Below are 16,582 nucleotides of genomic sequence, written 5' to 3' on the forward strand. Positions count from 1 at the left end.
GTGTATATACACACAGACACACACCGTAACAGAAAGTTCACTGAAGACGAGCTTGATGAACCCAAGTGCTGTTTTAATAAATCCAAAAGTGAGCAGATACACATTAAACAAAGACTTGACTTGGCTTGATTGAAACATGAACAGAAACTCTCCAACAGCGGATTATCCTGAACATAACTAGACATAGGAACAATGAAACATGAGGGCTATTTTTACACAAAGTCTAATAAGAAACAACTGAAAGCAATGAACCACTGAGAAAGTGACAAAAACAACCAATCAGAACATGACATTCACAATGGCAGGATAACATGAGCAAGGGAAACACATGAGAAACTGAAAGCATTACAAAATAAAAGACATGAAATTATAAAAGTGAACCAAAACCCAAAACAGACGTGACATAAGAGTGGCTCCAGATGCCCTAGTGAAACACTCACCCCAGTCCATGAGGGCGGAGGAGCAGAGGCGGTCCCGCGAAGGGGAACTGGCCTGGATCACGGGGCGGTGGCGGGCCTGGGCCGTGGAGCAGAGGGTCTTGGTGCAGATTGCACGGTTCCTCCTCCACAGTCCTCACAGTAAATGAGGAACCACTCAGCAATAAGGCAAAGTCTATATACTGAGTCCAGTGAGAAGTATTGTCCAGCATTAGATAAGCAAGATGCTCATCTAAACCAATTCACATTATTAAAATCCACAGAATTTTCTCAACATACGGGATGATTTCTCTGGCTCAAATGCAGGAGAGGAACCGTTTCAGGTCTAGCTTTCTGTAACAGAGAGTCCACTGAAGACACGCTTGATGAACCCAAGTTTAGTTTTAATAAATCCAAAAGTGAACAGATACACAATAAACAAAAACCTGGCTTGGCTTGACTTGAAACAAGAACTTAAATATGAAACATGTATTATATAACCACAAACTTTTATGTTAGATGTGATTTAATAGTGATTCATCGATTTGACAGCACTAATATACACTCACCTAAAGGATTATTAGGAACACCTGTTCAATTTCTCATTAATGCAATTATCTAATCAACCAATCACATGGCAGTTGCTTCAATGCATTTAGGGGTGTGGTCCTGGTCAAGACAATCTCCTGAACTCCAAACTGAATGTCAGAATGGGAAAGAAAGGTGATTTAAGCAATTTTGAGCGTGGCATGGTTGTTGGTGCCAGACGAGCCGGTCTGAGTATTTCACAATCTGCTCAGTTACTGGGATTTTCACGCACAACCATTTCTAGGGTTTACAAAGAATGGTGTGAAAGGGGAAAAACATCCAGTATGCGGCAGTCCTGTGGGCGAAAATGCTTTGTTGATGCTAGAGGTCAGAGGAGAATGGGCGGACTGATTCAAGCTGATAGAAGAGCAACTTTGACTGAAATAACCACTCGTTACAACCGAGGTATGCAGCAAAGCATTTGTGAAGCCACAACACGCACAACCTTGAGGCGGATGGGCTACAACAGCAGAAGACCCCACCGGGTACCACTCATCTCCACTACAAATAGGAAAAAGAGGCTACAATTTGCACGAGCTCACCAAAATTGGACAGTTGAAGACTGGAAAAATGTTGCTTGGTCTGATGAGTCTCGATTTCTGTTGAGACATTCAGATGGTAGAGTCAGAATTTGGCGTAAACAGAATGAGAACATGGATCCATCATGCCTTGTTACCACTGTGCAGGCTGGTGGTGGTGGTGTAATGGTGTGGGGGATGTTTTCTTGGCACACGTTAGGCCCCTTAGTGCCAATTGGGCATCGTTTAAATGCCACGGCCTACCTGAGCATTGTTTCTGACCATGTCCATCCCTTTATGACCACCATGTACCCATCCTCTGATGGCTACTTCCAGCAGGATAATGCACCATGTCACAAAGCTGGAATCATTTCAAATTGGTTTCTTGAACATGACAATGAGTTCACTGTACTAAAATGGCCCCCACAGTCACCAGATCTCAACCCAATAGAGCATCTTTGGGATGTGGTGGAACGGGAGCTTCGTGCCCTGGATGTGCATCCCACAAATCTCCATCAACTGCAAGATGCTATCCTATCAATATGGGCCAACATTTCTAAAGAATGCTTTCAGCACCTTGTTGAATCAATGCCACGTAGAATTAAGGCAGTTCTGAAGGCGAAAGGGGGTCAAACACAGTATTAGTATGGTGTTCCTAATAATCCTTTTGGTGAGTGTATATTAGTGGAGTTCATCTACAGTCTAAATTCATCAACAGGATGTGTCATCTTATAAGTGTGTGTGGTGGGCAGAAGGTGTGTATGAAGAACAGCTAAACCTTCATACACGCTTTTCAGACAGGATGTCTGAAACAGGAAACGCGCCCCTCTCTCTGTGGCGGTGTTTCTTTGGTACAATGGAAGCCAATGGAAACTCTGAGGGGCCGAATGTGTGCGGTTTCACTGGGCAGCCAAAAGATACACCAACTAGGACAAAGATAGTCAAATAACACTGAGAGAATCTTTTGATTCAGATCTTTTGGTAATTGTTAGACAAGATTCTGTCCAATTTCTCTTCCTGTTTTTGACTGAGTACAGTATTTGTGATTATTATATTATTAATTTTACTTGAAAACAAATGCCACTTGCTGTAATATTTCATTATCTATTATATATATATATAAGGGCTGTCAAAAGATTAATCGCGATTAATCACATCCAAAATAAAAGTTTGTGTTTACATAATATATGTGTGTGTACGGTGTATAATTATTTTGTATATATAAATACACACATGCATGTATATATTTAAGAAATATTTGCATACATATACTGTATATATATTTATATAGTTTATATTATATATAAATAACACATTTTTCTTAAATATATACATGCATGTGTGTGTATTTATATATACAAAATAATTATACACAGTACACACACATATATTATTAAAAACAAACTTTTATTTTGGATGCGATTAATCGCGATTAATCTTTTGACAGCCCTAATATATATATATATATATATATATATATATATATATATATATATATATATATATATATATATACATACATATATATACTATCTATTATATATTATAATATTGTTTTATACATAAATATATTCAAGACATAAATAATTATTATACTCTATTGTTAAAAGGCTGCATTTATTTGATCAAAAATATAGTAAAAACAGTAGTATAATATTTCAGTTAATTTTACAATATTATGTCTACAAACAAACAAAAGAAAAACAAGAAAAATAATAATAAATAAAAAGTATAACTGAATTATTATGTATCTGTACAACGACCTTGAGCTTGGGACAGGCACTTAACAAATAAAACATTATTATTATACCAATAATACCAATAACAGATATATAAAATATTCCAATTTGATAAAAATCAAAAAATCAAAATCTTTCTAAATAAAAATGTTGACTAATATAAATGAAAGCAGGAAATTCCATTCCATTCATCGATTTGACACCAAAACAAATTTCCCTTCGGGGACAATAAAGTATATCTTAATCTTATAGTGAAATATTGTTACAATTCAAAATAAATGTTTTCTATAGTAATGTATTTAAAAATATGATTTATATCCTGTGATCAAAGCTGAATTTTCAGCATCATTACTCCAGTCTTCAGTGTCACATGATCCGTCAGAAATCACTCTAATATGATGATTTGCTGCTCAATGAACATTTCTGATTATTATCAATGTTGAAAACTGTTGTGCTGCTTCATATTTGTGTGGAAACCGTGATACATTTGATTTCTTTAAGATTCTTTTAATGAATAGTATGTTCAAAAGAACAGCATTTATTTGAAATAGAATCTTTCGAAAACATTATAAATGTCTTCACTGTCACTTTTGATCAATGAAATGCATGGATGTTGACGTTGTGTTGTCCGTGTGCAGTCAGTGACAGTGCGGAGAGCTCGTCCCAGTGCACCTCCAGTGTCCAGCGTCAGCCTGCTGTAGTGATGGAGAGTTACACCAGTGACGGAGGCTCCTACCTGTCCTCTCACACACCGTCCCCATCCCCGTCCCCGTCCCCGTCTCCACCCAAACTCACGTCCTCCATCCTCTACCACACAGAGACCCAGAGCAGCAACTTCATCACCGCGGTAAGAGTGGACGTGAAGACATACTGAATGTGTGTATTTCTTATTAAAAAAGTGGATGGGAAAGTGGTATATGAAGAGAATCTAGTGTGAGAAATGAGAAAATGAGAAATTCTCATTTTGAAAATGGAAATGAACAGACTTTATTTACCAAATGTCGAATCGGTCTCAAGACTTACCCACGTATATTTATTAAAAGGTAAAGAATTGCCTTAATGTGATTTAAGGTGATTAAGTCCTCCTTGACTGTAAAGCATGAAGTATGTTGTTGGAATTTCCTGCTTTCATTTATATTAGTCAACATTTTTATTTAGAAAGTACATTGATGGATTTTTTTATTTATTTTTATCAAATAGGAATATTTTATATATATGTTATTGGTATTATTGGTATAATAATGGTGTTTATTATTACCAAGCTCAAGGTCATTGTACAGATACATAATAATTCAGTTATACTTTTTTTAATTTATTATTGTTCTTGTTTTTTGTTTGTAGACATAATATTGTAAAATTAACTGAAATATTATTGTTATTATGATTTTTTATTTTATTTTATGACTCTTGAGTTTGCCGTGAATATAGCTTTTGATGCTGAGATGGCGTTAAATTATATATAAAAAAAATTAATAATAATAATTCACATGACATCTACTTACTTTTCCAAACTACCACACAATGTTGCACCTGATGTTAATATATTAAACTAGTTAAAGTTTTAGACGAGCTAAAATAATGTCAAAGATCCTCCTTTACTGGTGTCAAGCATCGCTATTATTACTATTCCTCATGATTCCAGGAAACTTGACTTCCTCTTGTAGTTCATCTAATTGTATCTGACATGTTTGTTTTACCAGAGCAAGACTTCTCATTGCCCATTGGGCCTCTCGACTCTGGTCTGAATCAAACGGTTTAGATCAGTAAGTAACTAGTCTGAAGTCACCTGTGTGATTCCTGATGCCTGTTCCCCATTAACGCATGAAGCTGGCGCAGAGAATCCCTTTGCTTGATGTCAGTGTGTTGGGCTGCATGTGTGTGCTGGGCTTCAACGGTTGTTCTAGGTTATTTTCAACTTAATGTGCATGTACAGCTACCACAGACAATAACGTCATCCCTCAGTGTGTTCAAACACGTTTACAGCAGTGCAGAAATCTGAAGCGTGAAGTTTGTACACCAAGCTTTTGAGAGTCGAAACTACTGTTTAGGAGGAACTTCTGGTTTTGCTTTGACGTTATTGTCTATGGTGATGAACCTCATGTTGAACATAACTGTTTGTTCCCCTGCGATGCACATGCACTGTAATGCATGTGTAAGATTCTGTGGTGTCGAGTCCTATTTGTGTCATGGATTTTATTGTGTCTAAAGCAATAATGCACAAATATCTCTTTTGGGGAAGAAGGACAAAATAATTGATTTGTTAAATACACAGGTCAATAAATGTGAAATTGTGCAGCTGACGTCGATCATGCTGCAAGATTCTCTTCCACGCATTTGAACAAATGTGCGTTCACGCTGACAGCGATTTGCAGCATCAAAGTCATTGATTTTCAATGGCAGTTCGCGATTTGTGGCGTATGAGAACGATATTTCATGATGCCGTCAAGTGACTTTCCAAATACAGTTGTAATTTGTCGCTGAGCAGAAACTACAGATGCACGGTTTTGTAAAACAATGACATTAAAGAATTATATTTTGTGTAATGCTGTGATTTGGAAAATACAGGAATTTTTAATCATTTGTTGGGGAGTTGGCATCTGCATAGAAAATAAAAATGATTTCAAAAAGCTGTAAAATTACTTTTTGCTCTGAAGATTGTTTTTTGAGTGCGAATCAGTAACCAAAACGTGAACAGAATTAAAAAAATAATAATCTCTTTCCACATTAGTTTTCATTTTAGACCAATTAAATATGACTATAAAATAATGTTTTTTATTGTGATTATTATTAAATACAAATATTAAACAAAAAGAAATATATATAAATTATTTTGAAAGAAAAAATAGTATTTCTTAAAAAATATTCCAACTGTACAATTATTACACTCATTAGGAAGAAAATAAAAGTCCCAGTGCAAAAATAAAAAGTTTGTTCCTTTTTTTATATATCCCCCAGTAGATATAGAATAACATAATTATTCATACATAATGTTAATAATAGACATATGTGGGATTAGTTTTGAAGCATTAAAGAAAATGCATAATTGCATTTGTTACAGTATTTCACAAAATGAGCAAGAAGCTAAATAGAAATGTAGTGATTTATGCTTCTAAAAATAGTATAGCAGTGTTACTAATAGTCCCTTTCAAAACCTTGCCCCTATTGTGAAATCTGAAATCACAAAATTGTCACAAATATGTGTTATCAGGAGAAAATAAAAATGATATTTTATAATGTAAAAAACAGTAATACATCTTGCATCTCAAAGCTGGTCCCAGGCCTGAATAAGCCATATTTTGATATATCATGCAGCCCTTGCAACCAGCAGTTCCCATGATCGCTGTGAGTGTGAACGCTTCTAATAAAGATCAAACTCTTAGCAGAGACTTGCACGTCAGGCGTTTCTAATAACTTGTTTTCTTTTGTTTTTCCAGCTGTGAATCCACAGAGACGGAGAGATGGAAAAACAGCTGTTGGACTGAATGTTGGAGCTCGATATGCACTGAGCCATTTCGTAACTTCTGATAATCGTCCAGAGCCTCACCAGTGCTGGTACGTTATTGGACCGGGGCGACAAGGTCACGGATGTAAATTATTTCAAGCGTTTTTATATTTTTACGTTTTTCACTTTAAGAAACATGATTCCACCGGCACAACAGAGACTTTGCTACGAGCCGCAGATTCACCACTCGACATTTGACTGATCTGTACAAAGTGTCTTTAAATAGTTGAGAGTACTGGCACTACTAATAAAATCCATTGAGGATTGCATTTTTATTAAGGACTGAGTCCATCTTTTTACTTTGAAAATAAAAAATAAAACGGTAAAAAAAAATGAAAGCTGTATTGAATTCTGTAATTTATTAAGATGGTGTTTTATTAACTCAAATTCATATGTAACAGATACAGAAAATACATTAATTCAGTGTAAAAATGTGAAAATATGTACAGAGAAATGATATCCAGCTTTACAGGTAATAAAATGCTCAAACACAATAAGCTACAAGCAGTTGTTATGAGGGTCGGAAGCAGAGTCTGTGCTTTAGTTCTTCATTCTTGCTAAAGAATGTTATGAAATACAAGAACTGTTGTATTTTACTGGAATTCACTAACAAGTCCCATTAAAAGTCAAATCATCCACATGTGTTCGTCACTGTTATACGGCTTCACGACTTCAATTCCCACGACTGAATTTCAGAAATTGCATCATGAGTAAGGAGAGTTTAGCTGTAGCTACTGCTTCTTCTTCTTTTTTTAGTTCTTTAATTCTATTATTGTTGCTTAACCTTCTGAGAAACGATGAGCTCCAACAGCACAGAGATGAAGACTGCGAACACAGAGGCGTCACTGCTTATGGTCACGCTTCTCTCTGTAAAACCAGTATATCAGCACTGCAGCGATGAGCATGTCCATCAGAGTCACACACAGCACCAGCACCTCCATCTGCAGGACGCAAACACACACACACCGATAACATCTGACAACAATAAACCAGCACAAATGTCAACCTGGATCAATACATGCTTTTCAATCCTACAGGGACAATTTTACAGGACCTGTAAAGAACAAGTTCAGGCCATATTTGATCTCAAAATAAGTTATATTTCTTTTTTAAGATTTTCATATTTATTTGTTATACTGCCAGCAATTTATGCTTAATTAAATAAAACAACCCATTATATTGCAGTCATTTTTATGTGCATTATTAAACAATGTCACAATGCAAAGAATCCTAATGATCCTTAAAATAGGCTTGATTTTCTTTTTGCTAAATTCTTTATTTTATACTATAAATTTTTACTACATTTTAAAACGATTTTATTTATGTGTTTGATTATACATATATATTCTCCCCTTTTGATTTTGAGTCTTCAGTCTTTATTTGGCACATTTATCTTTAAACTGTAAATAATCAAAAATGTTGACAGTACAGTATTGCTATCGAATCTGAAAACATGTTTTATGCATTTAATAAAATAAGATGAAAGACCAAATGTGAAGCACAAATGTTCATAACAACAGCGCAGGAATTGTTAAGAATTACTAATTCTACCTTGTTCTGGATTTGATTTCCACCTGGATGAAGGTCAACAACTAGAAGAATCACTCCGACCCCAGACACCACCAGACATGAGATGTTGGCGATGAAGCAAGTCTGTTCAAAATAAAACTCTTGATGAACGCTTGTACTTTCCAAAGACGGTTTTTGTTAAATGCACACACTAACCTGCAGAAGCCCGGGGCTTTTGTACAGAAGATTAGACAAGGTTCCAGCCACGACAAACTAGAAGACAAAAGGAAACAGCATTTTATTGTTTCAAATGATTAACATTATTGATGAATAAACAGATTATTATCTGTACGATTCTGTAACATTCCTGCATGTGCTGCACAATGAAACATTTTCATAATATCACAGAAGCAAATGAAGCTCACCATTATTCCAGTAACGATTGGCACTCGGAATAAGGTCAGTAGACTATTATTGATAGCGAATGATGCTGCAAACACCACCCCTATTGCAAAACTCAGGATCCCACTGGACATTTGCACGGCCTACAGCAGGACAACAGTAATAATAACCTTTACAATCACATTTTTTATATTGACAAATTCTAAATTTACAGGCTAAGCTCAGCATGGGCCTTCAGCTGTTCTCACTTTATTCATTTATTAATTAATTTTATTAGCCAACTAGAACACACTCTTAGGGGAAAAAATGGTTAATTTTATAAAGAACTCGAGGGTTCATGCCAAAAAGGTTCTATATTTAAGGAGAAATGTCTTAAATGATTGCATAATCATGTTTAGCAGGCTGTTTTCTTCTGGTAGCTCAACTAAAGGTCAGTAAATGCTGTAAAAGCTGGTGGTGTTCTGGGTTACCGCGCAGGTGGCGGGTCCCTTCCTCAGGAGCCCGTGCAGGACTGGCACTGTGCCCGGCAGAGCTTCACTGGCGCGGTAATACTTGATGAGCGGCCCTTCATCATCTCGTCTTCCTCCTGCTGGGTCCTCGTGCCGAATCTCCATCGCAATATCTGCTTTAGCCATGTTCTCAACCACTGCACGAAGACAAACACACTCAAATCAACAAGCAGAAATATAATCCAATTGTACCATAAACCTGTTAAAACTCGATAAATATTGTTTCATTCACTTTTCCATAAAATAAACCGCATTGTTGTTGTTGTTTTCATGTTAAGTCCTTTACCCTAGACGGGTAACAGTAACCCAAAATTAAACGTTGGGAAAAAGCAAATAAAACAAATATGAATTGAATAGTCAAGTTACTGATCATGTCTGTTTTTAAAGATGCATGAAACCCTCATTAATGTGTATTCACGCTTCTCTGCTAGGAATGTTGTAATATTAATCGCCTTACCACAGTCATTTAAATGTTCAGTTTTGTAAATATAATATTTACAAATATAATCGTATACAGCTCTTCATTAAAAATACATATAAAAATGCAAAGCTTCATGAGTTCATCTTACCGAGCCGAGTCTGTCTTCCGTATTAAAGTCTAGAAAAGAGCATAGTGTGTCACTTTAGTGTTTTTTTCTTGGTAGCCAACAAGCCACTTTCATGTGGTTGGTCCAAAAAAAAAAAAAAAAAAAAAAAAAAAAAAGGAACTGTGATGTGAGACCCGATGATGTGAGCTGCATTTCTCAAATAAACTTCTGCTATCTGAGCAGAAACTTCATAAAGCCTTCACACATATTCTCCAGCTGGTAAGACAATTTATTTACCACTCTTTACCTGAAACACAAACCCCTCTTATAGTGAGAGTCAGAGAGGTCGGGCAGGCCTACCCTGAGAAAATGGTAACTTAACCTAAACATGTGATTCATGTGCTTACGTCTAAATTAATGGATTTTATTCCAAAAATGTTTTATTTAACATTACTGAATCAACCTAAATATATTAGGTGACACCTACAAAACTACATAAGATTGTTGATGCGTTGTGTTTTATTAGACCTTCCGATAACTCGGAAATCTCTTTTTTTTATTAGCTATAAGTTGTATATTCACCTCAGACTTCCTGTAAACACGTTTGAAACTGGGCATTTTCTAAACCGTGGTTGGGTTTGTGTCATTTGAGACACTTTTTTATAGTTTTTTAGTGGATATAGGCTATTCCTAAACTTGAGTTCATGGCTAAAATTATGTGTGGCGTTTTAAGTGAAGCAACTGACAAACATGTTTATTTTTATCCAAACTAACATTCTCTGACTATTTTAATTCATTTATGATATATGATTCTATTTAACTCTTTTATTACACTGCAAAACATGATTTTCTTCCTCGGTTCTCCAGTACAAATATCTAAACATTCCTAAATAAAGATACATATTCTTGAGAATCAAAAAATGATTGAAATGAAGTGAGTTTTTGCTTCAAACTAAAATACATATGGGGTGTTTTCCATTTTTCTGACATCATTGGAAGATATTTGTTGTTTAAAGCATACACTTACTTCATTTTGATAATTTGTTCAGTAAACAAGACTTAATATCTGATGTCATTTTGCTTCTCAAGTAAATGTATCTTGATTTAAGAATGTTTAGATATTTTTACTGGAAAACAAGACAGAAATACATAGAAAAGGAACTTGTGGAGGATCCTGGGCATTATGTAAGCCAGGCAAACTGTAACTAAGTAACTGGAAACCTTGAAAGCCATACATATGCTGTATATCTTACCTCACAGAAAGGTACATATAAAGGAGGCATTTAAAAAAGTCTGTGAGATTTTCCACAACAAAACCATGTTTTGCTGTTTAACCCTCTGGTGCTTTTTTTCCATTATAATGAAATGATTGTACTATATTTTAGTTTGATAATGTCTTTTATTTAATTATTATTATTATTATTTAGATGATTTAATGGTACTCAATTATATTTATGCAGTAGTTATAATCCATTTATTTACTTTTTTGAGCTTAAACTTAAACTATCATAAATCTGACCAGACTAAAGGCAGTTTATTACTGAAGTGGAAAAAAAAAGTTTAAAAAGTGAACTTCAAAAAAGCACAAAAACACCATTTCCAGTTTTTATATGAAATAGATATTTTCCAAAACGTGTTTTACTCTTAAAAAACAAACAATCTAAACAAGCTGTGTTCCAAATTTGAGGTTGATGTCGCAAAAAATTAGCTTTCAGTAAGAATTTGTTTGTGCGCAGTACCAAACGTTTCCACTAGGCCATTTTTGACCACGAACAATACAAGTGTGACTACGAACAAGTGTGACTATTTTTTTCAGGAAAATTTAACCTTTCCATGGTTTTTGTGTCTGTGTGTGTGTGTTCACACAGCAAGTGTCAAAACCTTTACCAAGTTTCGTACCATTACGATAAAGTAACAAATTAATAAATACATTTATAAAAAATACTTTTTTTTCTGTCGAACGTGGCCGAACAGCACCAGAGGGTTATTATTAGTCGTTCTGCTTCTGCCAGCCGACTTCAGTCTCTCCTTCTGTCCTCATTTGAACTGTTGAAAGTTGGCACATTCATTTTGTGATCCATTATGTAACAATATTCTTTTCAATTGACAGAAAAATGCGGTACACGTTTAAGCCGGATGACTGCATGGTCATTACCATTCCTCTGGGAAGCATCAGGAGCATCAGAGAGGGCCAGCTGATGCCCGAGAAATTCACCTGCATCTTCAAAGATGCGTACAAGGTTTTTCTGAAAGGACGACCAAAGGAACTCGGGGTAGGCCTATACATACCAAGATTTAAATGCATAATAATGTCAAATACAAATGTCAGATATTCATTTATTTTATTTAGGGGCTCATATTTTTGTCCCAGATTTTTTTTTATTTGTGCATTTTTTATCTTTATTTTTCTGAACATTTAAACTCTCTGTCTACCATCACTGTGGATTTTGATGTAGTCAAAGTTGTGAGTTGATTTTAGTTTCGTTTTAGTTGCAGCGACACTCGTGTCGTCAGAATAGATTATCTTGAAATACATCAGGTGATGCATAACAGAAAATAAACAGGAATTCACTACTTTTTTTTTGCTGCTCTTGTTTTTGCTGCGATATCTGGGACGTTTCATGAGTTTCAGTGGTATTTCTGGCCTGATTGTTGGTTGATTTGTGACCCTGATTTCAACAGATTAGCATTTATATGTCAGTTACATGACTAGAGTTTCCCATCAAAGATATATCTACTATATGCAAAAATACATAGGCCTATTATAATATACCCATTTTTATACACGCAGTGGGGACCAAAAGTCTGAGAACACCAGTGAAAATGCTTCTTTCCATTGCAATTTAATACATTTTTGTATTTGGTGTGTTTCTCTTATGCTGGAGCTGCATGAACAAAGCCTGATAATTATGTTTTCTAGCATGATTTGAAGATATCTGATCGTCTGTACAAAGAGTCACGTGATCAATGACATTCATTTACTTACATTTCATTAATCATCTAGAATCTAAAATATCTATAAATATCTTAGTTTGGTCACACTTTAGTTTATGGTCCATTTCTCACTATTAACTATAACTTTTGCCTCAATAAACTCATAATCACTGCTTATTAATAGTTATTAAAGTATCGGTGTTGGGTGGATTAAGGGATGTAGAAAGTCATGCAGAATAAGGCATTAATATGTGCTTTATAAGTACAATAAACAGCCAATATCCTAGATGCATGCTAATAAGCAACTAGTTAGTAGTGAGAATTGGACCCTAGACTAAAGTGTTATCCTTAGTTCTACATTTGGAAAATGTTCATGTTCAAAGTGATCTCAGACTTCTTGACTATATGTAGTTTGATGAGAATTATGACTGTATGAATGTTGTTGATGTTGCAGGCGGCTCAGCTCAGCATTGGAGCGTTTGTCATTTGCATCGGCATCCTCCTTGCTCTTGAATACGATGGGCATCATTTAGTGTACACCCTACCTTGTGCCCTGGTGAGAACATAGCAATCATGTTTCTATTTATCACAGCTAATTTTAAGTTTTTATTCATGTAAACACACATACATCTCTGTTATTTAGTACATTGCAAGTGGCATTCTGTCATTTGCTGCTGGAAAGTCTCCGTTCATGCCTGTGGTAAGTGATCACAGGACAAATATTATCCAGACTTTTTTTTTTTTTTTATCATGATGGATACTGAATTGAATCATTTATCTTCTTGTTCTGAAAGGTGAAACTGTCCTTCATATTCAACGTTATCAGCCTTTTCTGGTCCATCGCAGCTATAGTTATCTGCTCGGTGATGAGTCAAGGACCGGTAGGCCTACAGGACATTTATCATTCTTCACACATATACTGTATGACTTACAGAAGCCAGGATTGGAGTGCTGTGCATATATCTCATTGATTTACTTTATTTTTGCAGTATGGCAGAAATGACATTTCAAAGGTACATGTAGCAAACCTGCACTTACGAGCTGATGTTAATTATCATGTGCACATTCATTTATTCATTTATTATTATTGTTTTCCGCCAGAGCCATATGTTTGTTGGGCTGAAGGTGGTGATCTGCGTGTTGTGCGGGCTGGAGTTGATTCTGGCTCTGGTTCTGATCTACTGGGAGAGTAAAGCCATATGCAGACCTCATTTCAACACACTGGTAAGTTTTCAGTTTGAATCAACAAAACTTGCTGAACTATCAAACAATAAAACACTACAATAAAACTTTTCTTTATTCAATACAGCCCTTGATCACTATCAAGCAAGACGTTTGATTGGACAGTGAGATGGACACACCTAGACGTGTGGATTTCTCTGTATTTCTTTAATTGCATCTGAATATGTATATAGATGTTTGTTTAATGCCCTTTTGTCTGAAGCTCAGCTGGTAGAGCGTTGCACTGCCGTGTCGACGTCATGGATTTGATTCGCAGTGAGCGTATGAATAGGGCAAATGTTTATATTGAATGCAATGTAAATCGCTTTGGATAAAAGTGTTTGCCAAATGCATAAATGTAAATATACAATGATAAGCTTGATTAATTTTCTATGTGATCACTATTAAAGTACTGTTTTTGAATTTCTCTTCATCAGTTTGTGCTTTGTTTCTGTGCAATAATGGATAATCAATTAAGCTACTGTATTTGAAACACACACACACACACACACACACACACACACACACACATTGTATTAAATATATTTAATTTCTTTTCATACATTTTTTATTTATATTAATTAAAATATATTTAAGAAATTATGATAATTTACTTTTATTTGCAAAAAAATAATATTTTTGTTGTTTTAATAATAAATACTAGCTAAAAATCATCAAATACTAACAATACAAGAAAGTAGGGTTTCATGAAACGATCACTGAACTGTGAAACACATTTGCTGCTTGTGTTTGTGAGTTCTTTAGTTAAAACCACAGTTCCTGCCGTTGACCATGAAGATGTGTGAAGCTCAGTGGGCGTTACAATATGAAAAACAACCACAACAGATTCTAATGCAACAAAATAATCATCAAAAATAAAATAAAAACCCATTGTGCATCAGGCCTGTTCCCTGCTCGATCACACCTACGTAACATACTTCATATGTCCAGTGGTTTGCAGAATTTTATTCTACCTTAAATATAACTCGAGCCTAAAAAAACATCTCACCACGTGCAAATGACCTCAACAAGCATGTGCACGCTTCAGTCACGCTAACGCCTGAATGCCACTGCTTTACAGTGTTGGGGAAGTTACTCATCAAAAGTCATTAATTACTAATTACATCTTCAACAGTATTTTCTCTAAAAGTATTTCATTACTTATTACTAATTACTTTCTAAATCCCATATCAACCTCAAACAGGACAGACATGAAACTGCTCTTTTAATACTTTCAAATAAATTATAAAAAATTACACAAATCACTCTTGAACTGACCAAAGTATTTAAAGGGAGAGGGTTACATTAAAAATATGCATTTTAACATTAGATGTTATATTTTGATCAATGTTAAATCCACTATTGTTTTATATGGAATTATTCTATAGTCAATACAGATTTGATGCAATTACATTAAAAGTAACTGTAATTAAAAGTAAAAGTAAATGAAGAGCAGGGTCATACGCAGGGTTTCATAATGTTAGTTTGTTGACATTTGAAGGCCAAAGAAATAGATAATTTAAACCTTTAAAAACCATTTCAGTAGCATTACTTATCAAGCACAGCCCGGTAAAAGATATTTAATACAATACAAACTGATATACAGAAAGAGTTTAATGCTACTGTACTGATAATGGTGCAATATCAGCTTTCTTGGAACTATAATGACCAATTGGTAACACTTAATAAGGTATAATAAGGTCCCATTAGTTAATGTTTGTTAATGTATTACCCACATTAACAATGTGCAATATATATATATATATAATATATATATATATATATTTTTTTTTTTTACAATAGTTATTATTCTTTGATAACATTAGTTAGTAAAAATGCAACTGTTCATTGTTAGTTCATATTTGCTCAGGTCTATTAAATAATATTAACAGATAGCCTACAGCTTATGATTTTAATTAAGCATTATTAAATGTTGAAATTAACATCAACTATTAACAAATGCTGTAGAAGTAGGCCATATAATTGATCATGTTATCTAATATGAACAAATGGAACCTTATTGTAAATGTTACCGAACAATAATCAAGAATCAGGACATTATCAAGGGTATGGTTTAGTCCAGAATGTAAAAATGTTTAGGCCTAAGTAACCACTGTTTAAAAAAAAAAATGTATTAAGTTATTAGTCGATTAAGTTAAATAGCCTGAACACCAGAGAGAATCCAAAATCTGAATGGCTGTTGGAAGTATATGCTGTTCAGAAACAGAAAGTACCGCTGCTGCTTTGTTTACGGGTTTACCAGGGTAACATTCAGCAGCTTCTGTCAACATAAACCCCGCCTACTTTTATGATCTCAAACATTTTGACATTAATGAGTGGTGTTTGAGCGCTGACAGAACATATGAGAAGGTTGGTTATCTTGGCGTTGTGCAATATCAGTGCAGCACTAAAGTAGAGTTATTATTAGTAAATTATTTCTCAACTTTTATTATACACCTGCTAACCCTTACTTTACTTTTTCAAAGGAGAAGTAATTAAATTACTGTAATAAATTACTTAGTAATGCATTACACCCAACACTGATTACATGCAAATATCAATTATAAAGAAAGTTTACAAACACACTTACAAACTAAATATTTGACAGAAAGATAAAAAACAAGTGCTGTTTTTTTATGCACTCTAAAACGCTGTGTTGTTTCAACCCATGCTTGGGTCAAAAATTGACAACCCCAACAGTTGGGTTTAAAATTTTT

At 34.7% G+C, this 16,582-nt stretch overlaps 3 protein-coding genes across 11 annotated transcripts in view; 2 read left to right on the forward strand and 1 right to left on the reverse strand.

Annotated features, from left to right (window-relative positions):
• plekhg4b (pleckstrin homology domain containing, family G (with RhoGef domain) member 4B) overlaps nucleotides 1-7,402 on the forward strand; it is a 70,306-nt gene extending 62,904 nt beyond the window's left edge. For 5 of the 9 annotated variants that reach the window (XM_079895116.1, XM_079895119.1, XM_079895117.1 and 2 more), the window contains 3 exons: nucleotides 3,900-4,108; nucleotides 4,962-5,024; nucleotides 6,696-7,400. In XM_079895116.1, coding sequence (XP_079751242.1) covers nucleotides 3,900-4,108; nucleotides 4,962-5,006 — 254 coding nt within the window. In that variant the 3' untranslated portion in view covers nucleotides 5,007-5,024; nucleotides 6,696-7,400. Of the gene's footprint in view, nucleotides 1-3,899; nucleotides 4,109-4,961; nucleotides 5,025-6,695 lie in introns of all 9 variants that reach the window. The other 4 variants (XM_079895120.1, XM_079895122.1, XM_079895121.1 and 1 more) reach the window with 1 other exon arrangement.
• On the reverse strand, nucleotides 7,105-9,829 carry LOC307172614 (uncharacterized protein). Its single transcript, XM_079895139.1, has 6 exons — nucleotides 9,753-9,829; nucleotides 9,145-9,320; nucleotides 8,698-8,817; nucleotides 8,489-8,545; nucleotides 8,315-8,416; nucleotides 7,105-7,704 (listed from the first exon to the last, which is right to left on the reverse strand). Exons 2-6 carry the CDS (start codon nucleotides 9,307-9,309, stop codon nucleotides 7,606-7,608), a joined length of 543 nt encoding a protein of 180 aa, XP_079751265.1. The 5' UTR covers nucleotides 9,310-9,320; nucleotides 9,753-9,829; the 3' UTR covers nucleotides 7,105-7,605.
• Nucleotides 9,801-14,292, forward strand: LOC307172612 (uncharacterized protein). Its single transcript, XM_079895137.1, has 8 exons — nucleotides 9,801-9,989; nucleotides 11,821-11,983; nucleotides 13,099-13,200; nucleotides 13,288-13,344; nucleotides 13,439-13,525; nucleotides 13,634-13,657; nucleotides 13,746-13,868; nucleotides 13,954-14,292. Exons 2-8 carry the CDS (start codon nucleotides 11,825-11,827, stop codon nucleotides 13,981-13,983), a joined length of 582 nt encoding a protein of 193 aa, XP_079751263.1. The 5' UTR covers nucleotides 9,801-9,989; nucleotides 11,821-11,824; the 3' UTR covers nucleotides 13,984-14,292.
• The last annotated feature ends 2,290 nt before the right edge of the window (nucleotides 14,293-16,582 follow it).

This window comes from Squalius cephalus, assembly GCF_949319135.1.
Source record: "Squalius cephalus genome assembly, chromosome: 15".
NCBI classification, from domain to species: Eukaryota; Metazoa; Chordata; class Actinopteri; order Cypriniformes; family Leuciscidae; genus Squalius; species Squalius cephalus.